General features: G+C 46.4%; 3 protein-coding genes across 3 annotated transcripts; 2 read left to right on the top strand and 1 right to left on the bottom strand.

Moving 5' to 3' along the window:
- Positions 1–53: 53 nt before the first annotated feature.
- GLAREA_10710 (Protein kinase-like (PK-like)) lies at positions 54–3,336 on the top strand (the record flags this gene model as incomplete). The annotated part of the gene is made up of 4 exons (XM_008079811.1): positions 54–336; positions 496–607; positions 663–764; positions 810–3,336. The coding sequence occupies 4 exons, from the start codon at positions 54–56 to the stop codon at positions 3,334–3,336; spliced, it is 3,024 nt and encodes a 1,007-aa protein (XP_008078002.1).
- A 445-nt stretch (positions 3,337–3,781) lies between these two features.
- Positions 3,782–5,113, bottom strand: GLAREA_10709 (DNase I-like protein; the record flags this gene model as incomplete). Its single annotated transcript, XM_008079810.1, has 1 exon — positions 3,782–5,113. One exon carries the CDS (start codon positions 5,111–5,113, stop codon positions 3,782–3,784), a length of 1,332 nt encoding a protein of 443 aa, XP_008078001.1.
- A 2,724-nt stretch (positions 5,114–7,837) lies between these two features.
- Positions 7,838–9,876, top strand: GLAREA_10708 (Heme-dependent peroxidase; the record flags this gene model as incomplete). Its single annotated transcript, XM_008079809.1, has 8 exons — positions 7,838–8,130; positions 8,182–8,260; positions 8,309–8,359; positions 8,421–8,602; positions 8,653–8,730; positions 8,780–9,225; positions 9,278–9,525; positions 9,577–9,876. The coding sequence occupies 8 exons, from the start codon at positions 7,838–7,840 to the stop codon at positions 9,874–9,876; spliced, it is 1,677 nt and encodes a 558-aa protein (XP_008078000.1).
- Between the last annotated feature and the right edge of the window lie 9,834 nt (positions 9,877–19,710).

The raw sequence follows: 19,710 nt of genomic DNA, 5'->3' as shown, positions 1-19,710 counted from the left end.
AGAAGACAGATTCAATGGGCCAACGGTATTTGAGTGAGGATAGCCACTAGGAAATGCGCGAGTTTGAATGTGCCGTCGATATACTTCGCAAGGAATCGAAGTCGAAGCCAGTAATCAAGAGTGTGGGGATGAAGAATTGCCCAGGTCGTGTTTTCGTGTTCTATGCTCTGCAACAGGGAATCGCGTTCCAACGTGAGGGACCTGGGCCGGGGTGCAGTAGTGGGGCAGCTGCTTCCATAAGGCTAGCAACGACCCGCTTCGGCACCAAGGCTGGATCTCCAAACTCGGCATCACCTGTCATCTGCCTCATCGTCGCAAAGTTGAGGAAAGACCTGCGTTTGTGATACCGGTACATATACGCCGCTCTTCTAACCCAACATGTTAGTTCCGTAGGCAGCCATGCAGCAGAATGGAACCTTTTTCATTTGCGACGTCGGAAGTGCTCAAGGAACCTGTGAACATCAGGATGTCGGTTTGCATCCTTTCACTCTACAGGTACAACTGCTAAAGTCCCGGACAGCATCAGCCTTGACGGACAGCAAAATGAGACTCCCTTCTCAACATTATTACATAGGCCGGACCTCAGACATGTCGGATCCAATCTGAGGTAAATACACCAGCAAAATACTCGCCGTCTACGCCTGGACTAACTCGATGCACAGTCCCTACTCAGACCTCTACGTGACTGTCCAGCTATGGGCAGAGTCGAAACCTCTTACTGTCCCTGTTCAGACGTCCTACAAGGCATTTAAAAATGAGAGAAGGTTGGTCGGTTAATTTCTCATAAAGTGGTATGCTGACGTTCACAGATGGAACGAATGGCTCACCCTGCCAATCACGTATACAGATCTTCCTCTAAGCTCCCAGCTTGCGATCACAGTATGGGACCTATCACCAACAGGAGGAGATGGCGCTCGGGGCCATGCAATCCCTTTCGGTGGAACCACGCTCGCCCTGTTCGATGCGGAAAATCAACTACAAAAGGGTAGGCAAAAGTGCCATTTACATCGGAGGAAAGCGGCCGATGGTTTGGATTCGACGACGACCCCTTCCGTGCTTTCAGCATATAAACGTCACAGAGGAAAGGGGAGAGAAGACATTAAAGTGGTAGACAAAGAAGAGGAGGAGATGGATCGGCTCGAAAAGCTGCTCAAGAAGCAGGAGATGGGCGACATTCCAAAAGTTGAATGGCTAGATCAACTCGTTTTCCGTGGCAGTGAGAAAAGACGACATTTGACTTCGAATCCTTCAAAGCACCTCGATCGTGCACGGTCGCGACAACAGGACGACACTATATTGACGCTCGACGGCAAAGGGGGAACTGAGACAAACGGAGCAAAAGAGAATGGAGATTCTTCCCAAAATTCGGTTGATGATGAGAGATTTACACTCTTTGTTGAGTTACCTCGTTTTGATTTTCCAATTGTTTTCGCTGATCACGAATACCCTCCCCCGCCAATATCTCAACTCCAGAATACATCACTATCCCAGTCAAACCTAATACTACGACCTACACCCGAGGTTCATTATGGCCCTGGTATCAACGGCCTGGCTGATGACGATGATCATGGGCTCGGAGGACGCCTCGTACGCGTGTATGATCCGGAGATTGGGCAGAAAGAGAATTGGGTAGAATCCAAATATCGCCGTCTCATTCGCAGCCATCGAACTGGCGCCATGGATCGTGACATGAAGCCGAATGCAAGAGTGAGAGATGATCTGAATGCAATTTTGGCTTACTCGCCAACCCGTGTTCTGGTAGCCAATGAGAAAGATCTCATATGGACATACCGCCATCATCTCACTCGAGACAAGAGGGCACTCACCAAATTTGTTAAATCTGTCAACTGGGCAGATACTGGTGGAGAAATACGGGAAGCTGTTCAGATGTTGTCTAGGTGGACAGAGATCGATGTTGACGATGCGCTCGAACTGCTAGGTCCCAATTTTGACAATCCCGCGGTTCGAGCATTCGCTGTTGATCGATTAAGAAAGTCGGACGATGATGATCTGCTGTTGTATCTTCTTCAACTGGTGCAAGCCCTCAAGTTTGAACGCATATCTCCTGAAGCAGACCCTTCTCAGGACTCCTCTTTAGCTCGATTTCTTATCACTCGGGCTACTCATAATTTTATGTTGGGGAATTACTTCCATTGGTACTTGATGGTTGAGTGTGATGATACGAGCGATGAGCAGTCACCCGAGCATCGCAAACTGTTTGCCAAGGTTGAGTATGATTTTATGACTGAGCTTGTTAAGCTTCCAAATGGAGAAGAGACTAGGCGAGTGCTTCTTCGCCAAGCTGAGCTTGTTGCCGTGTTATCGAAAATCTCTGGAGATGTTAAGCTATCACGCGAAGCCATCCCACGGAAGGTGGAGAGGGTTAAGGCTTTTGTCGCTGACCCCAAGAATGAACTCGTCACAATCGATCCACCTTTACCATTGTTTATTGACCCTTCGATCATGGTCACTGGCGTAAGCCCGTCCGAAACGCTCGTTTTCAAATCGTCGCTATCGCCAATCATGTTGACTTTTAATACAACAAACAAGCAAAAGCATCAAATACTGTTCAAGACGGGCGATGATCTACGCCAGGATCAACTTATGATTCAAATCATTCAACTTATGGATCAATTATTAAGGAAGGAGAATTTAGATTTGAAGCTGTCACCTTATAAGATCCTTGCCACAGGGGCGACTGCTGGGGCTGTTCAATTTGTCCCTTCGATGACTTTACAGGGTATCGTCAACAAATACAACGGAAACACGGTCTTAAACTATCTAAAGTACAACAACCCTGATGACAAGGCACCCTTAGGGGTACGAAAAGAGGCACTCGATACATTTGTCAAATCTTGTGCTGGATATTGCGTTATCACCTACCTTTTAGGCGTTGGTGATAGGCATCTTGACAATCTACTTCTGGCACCAGATGGTCACTTTTTCCATGCTGACTTTGGATACATCCTCGGTCGCGATCCCAAACCATTTCCTCCCGCCATGAAGCTTTGCGCCGAAATGATTGATGGAATGGGAGGTTCATCGTCTGACCAGTACAAGCAGTTCAAGCAATACTGTTACACGGCTTTCAACTCGTTACGGAAACACTCGAACTTGATTCTTAACCTGTTTAGTTTGATGGTGGACGCCAACATTCAGGACATCAAACTTGAACCGGATAGGGTGGTGTTCAAGGTCAAAGATAGATTCCAGCTAGAGTTGAGTGATGAAGAAGCTATCAGATATTTTGACACGCTGATTGAGGATAGCTCAAATGCTTTCCTCCCAGTTATTGTTGACCGTTTACACGGGTTTGTGCAGAATTGGAGAGCTTAGTCCAATTTGGTTGGAGTCCGGTGGTGATTACTGGTGTGATTAGAGCGTGTAAAAAGGTGTTCAGGACGGGAGAGCGGCTTATCAGGAAGGGATGATTTTGGCATATTTTGATAGAATGTATCCACCCTTGGTGATTGCAATGCATACTATACGTGAAGATTCAAGAACTGGTCTTCATGTGGTCATGGTCCAAAAATTGACGTGGATTTGGCGTATCACTTTGTTCTCTTATAGACAGAACCGGTAAACCATGCACTTTAATTGTGAATATCGTCAAACTGACTCGTTATCATAAGGGTATCTACGTATTTTTCATTGAGTACTGTTCTGCCTCCCAAACATACCCACAAGCTACCGCCCTCGACAAAGCATACTCCGAATTCGCGCGCTCTTCCAAGTGACGCAGATAAAGTTCAAATCCCAAACTAAAATATTTCAGCTGTACCTACATCTCAACAATCGATCGAATAGCGAAGTAGCCACTAACCGCACCCGCAGTCATCAAAACCAACAGACCACCACCCTCCGCCGTTGTGGTGAAATACATCACAAACCCTGCGATCAGTTCCAGCATGCGAGCACGTCTCCTCTGCTCCTTCCAATTCACGTTGATATTGAATGGTGGATGTACTCTAGGATCATCCCTATCATCTTCACGCGGGGTTGGGATGGAGATTAAAGGTATCGACACATCAAGCGCCACTGGCCGATGATCTGATGTGGGAAGTAAGGGTAAAGCAGTGTATTTGTGTGTAGTAATTTTCGCATTCGGATTGTCTCGGGATATCCATGATGGTGTGTCGAGGTAGAGAATACGGTCGGTCCAGCTTGGCCAACGATGTCTTGCCCATTTCCATTCCGAAAGTTCCTCGTCGGATTTGAGAAATGGTTCTTTGAGCTGGTACTTGTAGGTTGGTGGAAACGTGACACTCGCTTCTGTAAGCCCTTGACAAGTCCTTCCTGCTAGACGCTCCTGGTTTAGTTGATCGGACTCGAAGAGTTTGGAGTAGTGGTTTGGAGCGGAGGAGTCAAGACGAGGCTGGGGGAACTGATCTTTGTGATCTGTCGATGCGGGTGACAGTGTAGAGGTGCGATAATTCAAGTCTCCCGCAAAGAACAGGTGGGAGGTGGGTTTGTAGATGGAGGCATCTCTTGAGGAGATTGACAGCAGTGGTCTGCCTTCGTCCGAGAGAGAGGTGTCGTTCTTCTTGCTCTCCGCTGTAGAGGATGTAAATACCAGGCCACGAGCGATATTCTTGAAATCCTCATTCCTCCGCTCTACTTGATCTTCCATTGGCGCTAGATGGGCCGCAACAAACGTCAATTGAGTTGAGCGACCTCCATCCTGATACGTAAATCGTACTCCCATCGCGCCTTTATTTCCCATTTCAGCCAACCCCACACCAACGCCTCCTGTCTCTATATCACGTATCGCTTTAGGATTCCTCGCAAATATCATGATCCCAACCATGCCCAGATTCCGCGCCGATATTGGGGTATATATGGGTTCATCGTCGTCCTCGTTTGCGAGCTTTCGCGCTGCCTTGTGTACTGCTTCGTGGAACTTGTTGAAATATGGTGCGAGGAATGTTCCTCCAATGAGGGCGAAGGGGATAGGTGCGATCTCTTGAAGACAGAGGACGAGGAGGTCAGGCAGCTTTGAGGATGCTAGGCCAGCGAATAGTTGGGATGCGAATGCGTCGGTATCGATGGCGGATAAGCCACAGTTGTAGGTCAAGATGTACGCGCTTATAGCGTCCGGCGAAGTTGTCGCCATTGTTGTGATTTCCTTTTGCGAATATTATTGCAAGAATTGTATCAGTACAAGTACTTGTACGTTTAAGGTTGGAGGTTTACCTACCCGTTGGCACAACGTCATCAGACGCACGCGCAGGGTTCGAGATTGGCATTCTTGCAACGTCGCGTCGCGTCAAGAATTCTAACAAAAACATCTATGGACTCAAAGATCAATATTATACGGCCAAGCAGTGTTTCGATTTCTCAAATGGGCTGAGTGAAATTGAAGTAAGGTTAGAGCCTAACTCAAATTTTATTGAACCAAGAGCCTGCTGACTCTGGTTACTTCTAGTGACAAGTTTCCTCTACGTCCGTCGTCCTGGTATCTATTATTGGATCTGATCTTCTCAAACGAATTATACTGTCAACAATGCACGTCAAATCTCAATTTTTCATTAGCATGTTCAGTTGTTAAGTTCTCTGAGCGGTTTATGACATTTTGGCACACTTCCCGAGCTCGTAAACCCTCTGGTACGCTGTGCTTTTATATTTCGTGTTAAAAAAATGTTCAAATCATACGGAATGCTATTAGCAACTGGTGCTAGTTGTCTAAACCTAATTTTTCCAAGTGGACAAAAATTGGCCCAAGAACCTTTGATCCATTGGTTATTCAACTTCAGCGAATTCAGTTTGTAGAAAACCTCTCTTTTTCTCCCGGCTGTCGATATGCGGTAATCCGCCAAAGGACGAGACTTGTAGATACTGTGCTGTACCTCAAAACACGTTTAGACGCAGAATGCTAGGAAATTAGCTTACCTGCTTCCCGCCATGCTGTTTTTCTCGACTCAGCTCACCCCTTCGGGCATTGTTCTTATTAGGACATTCATCCGATCACGCTCTCACAGCTCTTGTCTGCTCTCTTTGGTCTATTTCTCAAGCAGAAGACTGTTCATGATCGGTGAAGCTTTCTGAGGATGCTAAGGGCGAATCGGCTACCATACTGAGAATGACATGCTGTTGTCGTTACATTTGCCCGGTTTTTGGATCCTGGAAGCGCTGATTCATGGGTGTACCCTACTGGTGATCTTGTTAAGGGTTTCTGTTCATTGGTCATACTACCTGTTCGTTTACTTCCATCACGAAATCTCACTCGGGAACGATTTCCAATCACATAGCTGCAATTGTCAGAGACTGACCGAAAGGGGGTTGCCGAGATGCACGTGGCGTTTTGCGGCGACGGAGGTAGTCAGAAACTTACGTGGTCTCGGTACTCCATGTGATGCTTATTATTATGTGGTAAAGCTTGTGGTAGTAAGCTGCATACGTACCGCTACTGGGCATCTTAGACGCCTGAGATCAGGCCAAGCAGAGGCATATTTAATCTCCTTCGGTCCCTTTTTTTTTTTTTTTTTTACAATGATACTTCTTCAATACGTAGATTGAAGTCAGAATGGCAAGTATTGTACAATTGTTTAACCCTACTATACGCCAGAGCAGTACTGATTGATTGTGTAGTTTGTTCTGTCCTGAGTAGATCGACATATAAACTAAGTCCGATCATCAACGGGATCAGCCGGGTACTTCAAGCTTAAATCAACTCAGGTTAGTCTACCATGTGGGCGTTGTGTCTCCCGTGGTAGCCTTGCTGTAACATGCATGCAATACGAGTTAATGGAATGTGGTATCCGCGGTAAATACTGTTCATGCCGACCCAATCGCTTGGGTGGAGACAAAGCTCAACAAAAGATAACGTCGTTCAGGAAAACCAGTAGTCTTTGTCGAAAGTTACCTGTTACGGTCCCTGTATTGCGAGACATACAGCCTTACCGCTTAGCTGATATGACTAGGTCACTAGAATAGCGTTTGTCTGTGTATACTAAGTTACTAATGGTACCGTTGTGCATGTTGTTGCATGAAGTAGAGATGAACTTCCATTGTAGAAAACTAGAGATGATATATAACCCAGGCGAGGGGGGCTGTCACCAGCTACTTCCTCTGTCGCAAATCTGGCTGCAGTTGACACAGCTCGAAGTAACGTACTGATCCCAGTTATGAGTGCTTTCAGACCGCGCTCGCTGATTGACATGGAATAGCGCGTTTCTTGCCAAAGTCTTACGCTATCGTGTGACTAGACCATTGATGCTTCACCGACTTGCTTGTCGAGTCAACATGTTTGCCGGGCTTCCACGCTGACATTCAAATAAGCATCCAGATTTATCTCAACAGGGTGCGGAATCTGCAACCGAGGGGATTACAAGCATGGATCTCCCAAATAAATCGTCCTCAATGGCACATGTTTTTACGAGTGCTGACTTTAAACGCCGTAATTAGCAAATGGGTGCCAAAGATGAGTCTCGGTACCACAAAGCTGGCCTCAACAAAAATCACTCACTTCAATCACTCTGACCATTACACTTACATCCGGGCATGTAACTAATCATGCGGCCTTCTCGGGAACGTATGCATAGGAGGCGTTGGCCACCTCGTTTGGACAAAAGAGGATGCGTAGGTGCTTTTCTGAGTCTAGATTGGTCCTTTTACAGTCGAGAGTGTAGCCATAGGAGGTGCTCATGTGTGATCTCTCTCTTTGCAACTGCAGACCCCACCTGCTTTTATGTTGCGGACTTAAGTAGTATTATTTCCTGAGAGAGGCGTACCCTGTTGCAAGAACTATAAAGCTGGCCAAATAGCTTGACAAATTCTCAATCTATACCAACGCTCATCCGGCTTTTAACACCAGTGCCTCGTCGAGGGCTCAGAAACGATGCGAATTATGTTACAGTCTCTTCTAAAACCATCTTTTCTTCTTTCGTTGATCCCCCTTGTGCATGCCCTGGATCCGAAGACAGTCATCGACGCAAATGGCATTTCACTTTTCGATAAAATCGAAGAAATTGAGAGGCAGCTGCTGCAGCCAGCTACTCTCAACAGTCTCGTTCTACCATGTAGTCTGAATGCTCAGGCAGATCCAAACGAGGGCCAGCAGACTTCAGCGGAATGGGTACGAACTGTTTTCCATGATTGCATTACAAAAGGTATTGCTGGACCAGGATTAGGGTGGGTGACAGTATACATGCTTCTCCTTAACAACATACTGACTTCCTTCAGTGGCCTCGATGCGTCTATTGGCTTCGAATCCGATAGACCCGAGAACATTGGCGTTTTTGTGAATGTTACAATCGGTCAAGTCAGTTACCAACGACGTATTGAGAAATGAAGTTGCTAACAGGTCAAGTTCGATCAATTCAATACAGTGTTCTTGTCAATCTCGGATCTTATTGGAGTCGTAAGTAATCTATTGGCTACAATCTGTTCTAAGCACATCTGCTGACTTACTTTTCTCTCAGGGACTTGCGGACTCCTTAGCTACCTGTGCCAACGATCACCGCCGTCTGCCTCTACGTGTTGGTAGAGTCGATGCTACCGGGCCAGGACCTGCTGGTGTTCCTGGCCCCGCGGACACCTTTGCGTTTGCGTTAGCTGCTTTCAATCGCGCAGGATTCAGTCAGTCTGAAATGATCCAAGCGATGTAAGTAAACTTCGAGTACTGAGTAAAGAGTATAGCTAATGTCATAAAAGCGCATGCGGACATTCATTGGGGGGTGTTCACGGAAGTGATTTTCCTGATATTGGTGGTCCAACAGGAATCGATCCCAAGTAAGTACTAATATTCTGGCATGAAGGTAACCTGACTCGATGAAACTAGCACTTCGGGCCGCAAGCCTTTTGACAGCAGCCCGGATGTCTTCGATAATACAGGTGTCAACGAATACATTAGCGGCACCGGCTTGAAAGGAGGGCCACTTGTTGTTGGATTGAATTCTACTGAGAACTCGGATCTCAGAATATTCAGTTCCGACGGAAATGCTACAATCAAAGCGATGTTGACACCTCAGTCATTTGAAGATACTTGCTTCACAATCTTTGCAAAGATGATGGCAACAGTGCCTGCTGCAGTTACACTTTCCGATCCTTTCCAAGTCCGACCTTGGATTATGCGAGAGAGTCATTTGGATCTCACCTCAGCCGGTGCTGTACAATTTAGTGGTATTATATCTGCTCATGGCGCATCTACCCCTCCGAACACTGCAACCTATGTTTATGGGACTAATGGAGGCGGCAATACTGGACAAAAAACCAGTGGAGCTGGAGGTATGCATCTAGAGCAATCCAACAGAGATAGAACTAATGTGCACTTTAATAGTAATACTTCCTGGGTCTTCTCTTTCACCAAACCAGCCTCCAGATGCATCAGGTATTGGCTACGGAGTTATTAAAGATTACAGCTTTAGCGACATCATCACCGGCCAGGGAGTTACATCCCTCACCGTAACGAGCTCTGGAAGCACTTATAGCGGAGCTATCAACACAAACATCTTCATCCTTCCATCTCAGAGTTTCCAGCAGCAGAATTCAGGGACAGGAACCGGCCCGTGGATGGTTCGTGTAGCCGTAAGTTAAACTAAGCGAGGTCGAATTATTACAGTCGTTGACACTTGGTAGATTTTGAGCTCTCTGACAACAGCAACGTCTGTTCCTGTAGCGACCGTATGGCACCGAGCACCACAGGTCGGCTCTAAAGCGTCCAAGATCGTCATCAAAACCTCAAATATGGCATTTGAGAAAACATTGGGCAGTTACAAGATCTACAAAGCATCCTCGTTCTCGAGTGGAGCGAACCCACCCCTCAATCAAGAATCAGGCCATTTCCGTATCAAGCTGGGAAGTACACAGACTAGTGCAATTGTTGCCACCACACTCTTCAAGACTACTTGTACACAAAATGATATTTCGCTCTGTTAGAATGGCATGGTCGCTGGACCGCGAGACTAGAAGAGCACGGATACCATTTGTGTTAGGTTGCTTAGACAATTAGAATACACCAAATTTGCCACATTCTAATGCCTCGTCAATACGTACTTAATGTGTCTTGGACTTCAGCCGTAGCTGCTAGGGTGGAAAATGCTAACCATTTCTTTGTTCTATCGAACGTGTGAGATCTTGGCGTGGCTAAGCCGGGTTTCAAAATCCTCGTACTAGGAAGGCTCGCCTGTGTAGGTAACTGGGTACCTCACTGGCTAAACATTGGGCAAATCGAGAGACTCGGGTCAAGGCTGCAAAATTATTGAAGGAACACAATGACCAGGCAGTAAAAGTAGGAGAGGAGAAAGTGAAGGTTTGAAATCATTTCGCAGTTCACTACTCGTAAACTCCCCGATAAGGACAATTCAATTTAGGAGATTAAAAGGATCATGGGCAGATCATAGGCAGAAGCTTTATCCACGGTTAAAGATACCCCAAAAGACGAAACGGTTGAGCTGAGGGATTGATCTGCGTAGGAACACCGCCAAAGTTCTAGAAACCATCGGGGTAGTGAGAGAAGGCTCGCTTAATTTGAAGGAATAGGAGGGGGGCCAGATCACATGAGCGGTTTCGATCCAGCACTCTAATCTGCCAAGATCCTCGTAGCACACTGAACTTCGAGAAGCCTATGAGCGATCGTAAAGAAAAGGTGGTAGTATTAAATGCGGTCCAAGAGGTTGTAACTTGCTAGGATTTCTAATAAGGCTGAGCTGAATGACGCTCTGCCACATGGAACACTTTGTATGTGCGAACTTTATCTTCGTTCCATTGTGGGATTTCCAGAAGGATCCCATTCCCGGGCACAATAAAATGTTATCAGTGGAAAGAAGAGTGCGAGATCTGAAGAGAGACTCCGGGGTGGCGCAACCAGTTCCCAGTCCCAGTCAAGAGTTTTCCGAGCAAGGAAGACGACAATTGGCTCCCAGGATACCAGTTTTCACAAACAATCAGATAAAAGTGCCCAAAACGGGTTGAGTTGCTTTAAGTTTTAGCACTTGGGGGCTGCAGGCATCCGTAAGGCTTGTAGAGCAATGCGGATCTCCGGATTTTCGAGCTTTTTGGCAGGAAGAGCCCGTGGCTGAGCTTATCAAACTGCATAAAACAAGTTATTGTTTACAACGCAGCACAATATTGTCACAACTCGCCGTAAATAACCAGAAGTGGTCGATTCTCCGCAGCCAGGATTTAAATGGTGGTCGCAGACCGGTTCGGCACTTGGCCAACGGCAGCCACAGCCGAAGATCGTAACCTTACCCCAACATCACTTCTTCTATCGAAATCCTTCCGACAAGACTACCTCATCTCAAGATCCAGATGTTGAGATATTTCCACTGCATGAAGTGGTCATTGAGTTGATGCTATCGCAGCACTCCGAGGCTATCGGTCAGCTCCGTGACAAGCACTGTTTTTGGACGCCCGACATCTCGCTGCCTATCGCTAGCACGAACTAGTTTTCAAGGCAAACGAGGCAAAGGGAGTTCGTCGAGATGACTTGTTGACATCAGCTGCGACAGCGCACATGCTATCATTCCGATGGATAGCTGCCTGGCAGTACTGCAGGCTCGTGGGAAACGAGGTGCAATGCGAGTGTATCTTGAAGAGTTTTCTGTGGTATTTGCGCTCGTGCGGCTCTAGTTGAGGCTCAACTGTAACCAACCAGGTGAGGCTGCTCATGCCGCACAACCCTGGGCTGTTGCGCAGCAGAAGGAACAAACTGAAAGATGAAATGAAGTGGAGAATAATAACCAGTGTACATGAAAACCACTGTCTCAATGGAGATAGTATTTCCGTAAAGCAGAGGTGACTCAAAACGGAAAGGGCACGTTACAGCCCATCCCGCCCTTTTCAGCGCCAGCAACAAGGAGTCTTTACAAGTATAACAACTTGGTTCTAAGCCTTTCGTCAACTAAGTAACCGAATGCTATCTCTGCTGATACTACACACAGCCCGAGGCGTACGTGATGGCGTTCCTAGTATTTTACTCTTCTCCTTGCTTTGTTGTGATATATCACCGAGGCGTTCAAGTTGTGTCTCACCCCTTCCAGCTCGCCAATCTTGCAAGCTGCTGTGCCTGGGCAACCTGAGTGGCTAACAGTAACTTTATCGTGCTATGCGGGCGGGCTTTTCCGGCTGCTCGCCGAAGGATAACGTTGTATCGTATATTACCACCCTCTGCCATCTGAAATGTGATCCGCAACAACGCAAGCTGGCAACATCTATCTGCTAAGTAAACAAAAAATCAGAGACTCATACAGTAGTTGAAGATTTGACAGTTGTTCCTATCGAACTAAATTCAAAGATCAGATGCAGATGCAGCAGACGCAATATGCGAGAAAATTCGAGCAAAATTCATTGAGTGTTGGTACAAGTGTTTCCCGATAACCGAATTGTGAGATGCTCTATAGCATTGAAACGGCCATCAAATGAAAATTCTAGCCCAGGAAACCACGCCCAAAAAGAACCGGTAACAAACCCGAAAAGCGAAATTCAAGAAGAAACGCCAATCTATAACAAATTCATCAACTCTGAATCAAAGTATCTAACCCATTGTTGACTCCTTGAGATGCATCGGTCCTCTAAACGCAAGCCGCCGCACCATTTAAGCTCCTGACAAAAACAGAAATCCACCTCCCAAGATCAAGCTATCAGTCGATTGCTCCAAGCGTTTATTCTAAAAACTCCAATTGACGCGCCGGCGGGTATATAAAGTTCAGGAAGATCAAAATAGACCAGGAGAGGTAGCGAAAACTGGTTGAAAGATTAGCGATGCTACCAGTTAGACAAGAAGAGTCTCACAGCTATTTAGCGGTTCGATGGGATTTTGTGCTCTTCTACTCTGCAATATCCACAGTACTGATGACCGCAGTTCCACTCGGCACAAAATTCTGTTGCTTCGCTGTTGGGATTGTTGGAGCCACAATTGTGGCAGAACCAAACCCGAAATGTTGTTTCCTTTGGTCTGCTAGCGCTGCTGCTTCCCTTTGGGCCTCGATGCCCACTGCCACGCTGGCTAGGTCTGCTGGAGGATGAAGGCATCTTGAAAGAAGCCGTCTGAGATGTTGAAGTGCGAATGTGCAGTAGTAGATAGTTAAGTTGGAGTGGTGGGAGATGATTTTGAGCTTCCCAACGGCGAGACACCCGTTTTATATGTATAGTTTCCTCGCCGTGAGTCCAATCAGTCTGCCATCGTTTAACGGGCTTCAAGGGCGTCTTCGTTTGCCCCCTCCATTGCCCACGCCCTCCTAGAAGGGCTAATTAGATGTTAATAGTGGCTTGGTACGGCTTTCAAAAATGAAAACCTAACGACTGGCTATGAATCCGTCAGCGATGACTCGAACAAGAAGGATCATTCGAAAGCGAAGCAAGTTGTAACGGTGACGAAGTGACGGCATTGTGGAAATTAAATTTGAGTGCCCGCATCCGAAGACAGTCACTGAGTTCCGTTGATCCATCTGGGCGACGTTCGTGGAGCTGAACGGTGGCAGAGCAAGTCCGGTGAGGTGAAGCAGCAATTGTCTTCCTACTACTTTCAAGGCGTAAAAAGTCATTAGACGGAGATTGGAAAGCATTGATGCCCTCAATTGCATGGGTTGCAGTCGCTTTTCTTCGGGTCCGCGGTTTCGTGCTTTTCGGTGAGAGTAGAGACCCGCAAAAAAGAACACGTCAGGCGCCAACCCCTACGCACCCAGTACAACTAGAAATATTCCCAAAGGCAGTAAATGTGAACTGGGGTAATTTAACTCCTAATCCTTCATCAGATTGCATGTTTTAGGGAGTATATTAAGCGAGAAGACAATAGGTAAGGTAGTATGCAACCATCCATAGCCGGAACTCGCTTGGATGGTGACCGAAAAATGAGGCTGAAATTTCCCAATTCAGACACCCAGTGTCGCCCAAGACCAAGATATGCTGCGCCATGTATGTTGGTAGTGTAATTGGTAGCATACTTGCCAGCCTCATACATGCAATTTGGTAAACAAATGGGACTATCCTCTCCACAAACGTAAGGAAAAACTTGAAGGAATGCGAATATACAAACCGTAGTGTCAGCTTATTTGAACGAATTCCACGAACCAGATGTGGATCCGTTCCGCCTGGAAATGCTGAATGACTTCCACTCAAGCAGCGTTTATGGTTTCCCCGCCAGCCTCGATGGGGAAACTGAAAAGTGAAGGAGCTGACGTGAGAGTAGCGCATGTTGTAGGAAAGGAGATGGAGACCAGTTGTACCACAATCTCAAAATGTTCTCAGAGTCTGTAATAGAGGTTAGCAGTTGCCTATATTCAGAAGTGTCCCCTGATCCTCAACCGTTCTTTCTCACCTATCATTCAACGAAACAATGCAACGAAACCACAGCCTCTAGTCGCAAGATAGCGACCTACCAGCGCTTCATAAAGACCAGCCGGTTGAAGAATGAACTCGTCAGTGCTGCCATAGGTACGTTGTGTGCAGGGCCGATCGATTAAGTAAAAGTCAAGAGTCCCATTTCGACTTGATGAACTATCAAGAGACGGGATGATGCTCTGATGGTTGCGGCTCGACAGCTAGATCCTGAAACACAATATCAGACTGCAAAGCAAAGTTCCCTTCATGTCTTTACTGATTATTCTGAAAATCTCGGCATCTACTACGAGCGAAGAGTCCGGCCTTTTGGGATCGAATGAACAATCTTTCATGATGACTATTGCATTGCAAGTAAGTATGGCCAGAAGAGCATCAGTGAAGCTTGCTGATCTGACCTTTTATAGTAGAGCGGACTTTGAGCCTCTTCAGAGAGCAAAAAAAGGCAAAGGCCAGCCTGGTGAGTTCTGGGTATAGTGGTTGCATCGGTCGCCCGATAGGTAGAGTTTCCGATCGATTAGACCGAAAAGCGACTATCAAGAAGTGCGTTTTTTGAGGCTCTGCCGCTTACAACCTCCACCAAGAGGCCACATATTGAGCCATTGGCTTGCCTGCTGTTATTCTTTCTTTGAGGGCATTTCTGCCAATTCCTAAGCCTTCTCGGGGAACTCGAGGCTTCGTCAAGAGATATCATCTGGTCTCTATCAAAAATTCAAAGCCTGCGATCTCCTCCAGGACCGCTATTTCTGCTTCACGCCCATTCGCGAGAATAATTGGTTGCAGATCTCCATAATATCGTGTTAGAAAACATCTGTTTGAGAGAGCCAGGCTTACGCTGGGGCGAGAAATTCAACAGACGGTTCCACCTATCGGGAATCCAACATCAAGCCAGCAATTGAAGGTTAAGGTCGGAAATAAGAGGGAAACTGACCCATGGTATGAGCCCAGCACTCAATGAAGCCCAGTCATTGAGTGCCCGTTCTATCTTACACAAGGAAGATTTGTAGAAAGCCAAAGAGCTTCAGATATTGACAAGGGGCTAAGCAGCTGAAGCTGTGGCTGGCACAGTGTACGAAAATTGTGGTTCGCATTGAAGGCACGCCTCTCAACTGAATCATCTGACAACTACATGTAAAACAAAGATCATGCAGTTCTTTCGTCTCCCCATATTAGTACTATCTTGTCTTTCTAGTGCTCGCTGACCCTCTTAACTGATAAAGGTTCGGCATACGGGCGTTCAGAGTAGTGCTGGCACCAAACCCGTGTCTCGTTTTCATGGGAAGTTGCCACGTGCGCCCCTCAAATTGATGTGGTTCGAGGACATAGTAATATGGTGTACAAAAGGTGACTATCATTCAGTCTCCAATGCCTTTCCACGGTAAACGTTTTGCATGATCGAATGACAGGCACTCGGGGGCCGCAGGATAGCATGCAATTTTGATTGATACGTATGTACCACGAAGCACAGAATAATGAATGACCATGTATCACCGTATATAACAAGACGGGTTCCAGAAAGTTTTTCAATGTCTCATAAAAGAATAATGATGCTGATGTTAAATCGACACTTAGTGACGCATCTGTGATGTCGTCGTGGGTGGTCAGCCGGAATGACATTTATCCGAAGCTGCTCTCGGGATGTGCGGCCCGATGAACTCCCGTGATATGTGGATCAAAAAGATTGGATACATATACACAAGGTTTCTTTATCTCGCTACTCAACGTTAACGACACCAAAAGACTAGCAGAAAATATATTTCGTCGGAGAATTGATTTCCAATTCACTCAAAGTCTATAGAAGTGACTTAATTAGATAGTAACGTGATCGGGACCCTGCTGTTACGATCATGCAAAAGACTGGGATGGGAGTGTGAGTAGCTACTAGACAACGCGTCTACATCAGTAATATGAGCCATTTTGCCTCTTGCTGTACTTCAGTCGGAATCAGCTTCGAGATCCAGCCTTGCTTGTCGCAGAAATCGGATCAGTTCTCGACTCTTAGGAAACTCTGCAAGGCTGTTTTCGAGTCTTCCAGAGGCCAGCTAGCATGTGAATGAGTCATGTCATGGAGCTGGCAGTTCAAGCAATGGAAACGACACCGGGTGGCATACCGATTTGTGTATTTGCCATTACAGAACGATGAATTTCTGTGTACCGCAGCGGTAAGAAAGCCAACTTGGAATCAGCTTCTTGTATTAGCCTGGTGCGAACAATAATGGGCGAGAAATCGTGGGAGGAATTCGAGGCAGTGAGCAGGACATATTTTGCCACCGTCTAAGCCGTAGACACAGCAAGCAAGAGCCCAATCGTTCTTCGGGCTCTTCAAAATGTTGAGAAGGCGAACTGACAAGGCGCCTGGTGCTTCTGATGAATGTGGTGACTTTGATTAACCGAGGCGCAAAAGTCAACAAGGCTCGTCGCCAAGACTCAGCCTTTTAATTCATGAAAGGATTCTCTTTGCTTATGGCAGTTGGAGCCTAATTCCCATTTTCATTCGTAGAAATGCTTAGGTAGTCCAGTGACATAAGCGCAAAAGCAATATAAAGGTAGAAGTCAAATAGCTGCTATTCGAACAGAGAAGCCAACAGCGCACATTGATATCCAGCGATAGCAACCCTAAACATTTATAACATTTATTAAAACACCTAGATGTCGGTCTGTGCCATCGAATACCTCTCCACGTACCTATGGGCCGAAATACTGTAAGCGAGGAAAGCACCCAATTGAAATACAGTACTCAGGTGCTTCAGCCAATCACATTGAGCTTGAGCTGAAGAGTTACGTCTGTTAATTGGTTGGACATTTCAAGGAGTGTAATACAATAATATCTAGAAACTCGATAATTGGCTTTTCCACCGCATTGATGCGACGTAAAACATATTCATTTTATCATTTCAAAATACTGAATACCATGATAATCGAATATGACCTGTTTTTTCCGGACTTGAAGACAAAGACACAAGTTTGAGCAAGCTCAATGTCTTATTTCGGAAGTATTATCAAATTCATAGACCCGCCCTTAATAGTAGATATGAGATTGCTAATAGCTGCTCGAACAGTTAAGAGCGGAGCTGACATGATTAATATGCTTGACGACAAAATTGATAAATCTATATTCCACCAGAAATGCCGCTCTCACGCGCGACCAAGAAGACTCCCTGCGCCAAAAGTCTCGAGTTGATCCATGCACCTAGACTCCCATCTAATTCCCTGCGACCGATTCTAGTATGATTGTATCATTCCATTAACACCACCTGCCCGCTAAAATGCTTGCCAGTAACAGAAACCCCCGAAGCGATCTAAATGTAATAACGAGCGGAACCCTGCCTATGTTAGTCAAGTTGTGTTGAAGAAGATATACCACTTACATACGCCTTCGCTGAGAAATGTGTTCGACTTTCAGGGATCTTCATGTCTTTCCCAATCGACACCTCCATCGTCATGAGGTCTAGTGGCTAAACAAAGAGGATTGGCACACTGATATTGGCGCGTGCTGTGAGCAATGCCAGAGCGGCATGACCGACAGAACCAATACCACGAGTAAGTGACCACACGTTTATGTCTATGCGAATGCCGTGGCTGTGGCATGATGAAGGAGTTGATTGCAGATGTGAATAAGACGCTTGAGGAAATGATGCAAAGTGATCAGATGGCGGCGGCAATCAAAGGAAGGAAGGAGACATATATATAATGAGCTCAAATCAAATTCAGCATAGCCGCAATGGATTTAATTGTACAAATTTGAGGACCGAGTTCTTCCGTATAAGAAGGGCGCCTGCGGCAACACAGCAAAACAATAGAACAGGCTCAAACCCAGCGAGCCAAGAATGTAGATGAGCACTCATCGTCTTCAAGTCACCGGCATTGCGTAAGAGCCCTTAAACTCCACCACAGAGCCCTGGCGGTGTGAAACTGGCGCCCAGATATCTGACTGCGGAGCTTGAATGATAGGAGGAGGGGAGTCATTGATCCTCGCCGAATAAACGTCGGTTTGCCCAAAGGACCGAAGTAAAATACGCGGAGAAAGGGCGCCAACGTTTGAACAAAGGGCGACTTAAGATTCATTTAAGAGGAAGGCTGAATGAGGTTTTGCTACTTACTCGTGTGCAAAAACGTGACTTGGGCTCGTGTAACAGTACAAGCTAGCTCGGTGAGAGTTTCCGCCCACAAATAGGGCGGAACAGTACCAGTGACTAAAGCGCCTTCAAAACGGGCGCCGGTGAGTACTCCATGATGTTCCTTCCGAAGACATGTCTGATGTCTAAGCCATGTTGTTTGCCGCAGCATTTATGTTGCAGTGATGTAGCAGTGAAAGTGTGTTCCGTCTGGTTGGAAAGATGAGCTCTCAGTTACACACGAGGGGTTGATTTATTGTTGAAAGTCAGCCAAGAAGATTTCCTACAAAGAGAGCCCAGAGGCTAACAAGAGTAGTAGGCTGTACACTTACTAGCCTCACCTAGAGGTATGTCCAAGAACGAATATGGTCACGTGCCATATGCATACCTCGTTCGTGGAGTACACATCCATAGATGAGGATGACCTGTCCGCCAGCCAGCCAATAAATAAGCTTCCCAAGTTCCCGAAGCATTAGTGTTTAGTCATTGAAGCTGTAAATGCCGTTGAACGGGATCGCAGCAAGACTTAGACACTGGATCTAGGGTTTGAACGCTGATTCCTCAAAGAGTTGGCATCTTCTCTGGCACCGGGTGGTGTGGGCCGCAATATTTCCGATAGAAGAGACATGATGTCTATTTAACTTGGTAGGCTTGAGTATACGAAAGTATCTCCATGAAAAGCTCCTATCACAAACTTAGTAAATGAGTATTAAACACTTCCAGGAATCGCCCTTACATTGTTACTATGCAAGCTTTCGTGCAGCTATACATTGTAATTCGACCTTTCAGTTCGAAGTTTCAACGCCCAGCAAATAGGACTATCTTGGAATATTAGACTTGTCATACAGTCGAGATTGTTGCTGGTATTGTCTCGAAGCAACCGCGGAACACTGACGGCAACAAACGAGGGTTCGAAATCAAGGAAGATTGTCCAATAATGTGTCATTTGTGCTCAAAGTTGACTTCTCGTATAGGAAATAGTGCTGAGATTATGGAAGCCAGAGTAAGTGTAGAGAGCAGACAGAGAACCTAGTGGAACAGACGAGCTCTTTATGCTTCACGAAGGGTCGGAGCCTCACAGGTTTAGGCTAGGAAACGCCACTTGGTAAGAATGAGGGGTGGAGATCGACTCCAACCGCCCAGCTACAATGTTCCCTTAATTATATTGAGGGATCTCACCGATATGATGAATTGGTGCACCTGTTGCTCTGCTTGTGCGGCTCGAAGGTGGTGTCGGCTCCATGTCTGCAGCTCGACATGATATGGTCCGCAATAAGGTTACGAGGATCGATATGGTGATCATAAGGCCAGCCTGTCT

Source organism: Glarea lozoyensis (assembly GCF_000409485.1).
Source record: "Glarea lozoyensis ATCC 20868 chromosome Unknown GLAREA12, whole genome shotgun sequence".
Lineage (NCBI taxonomy): Eukaryota > Fungi > Ascomycota > Leotiomycetes > Helotiales > Helotiaceae > Glarea > Glarea lozoyensis.
Note: the sequence above shows the minus strand (reverse complement) of the source record. Positions and strands in the feature narration are given on the sequence as shown.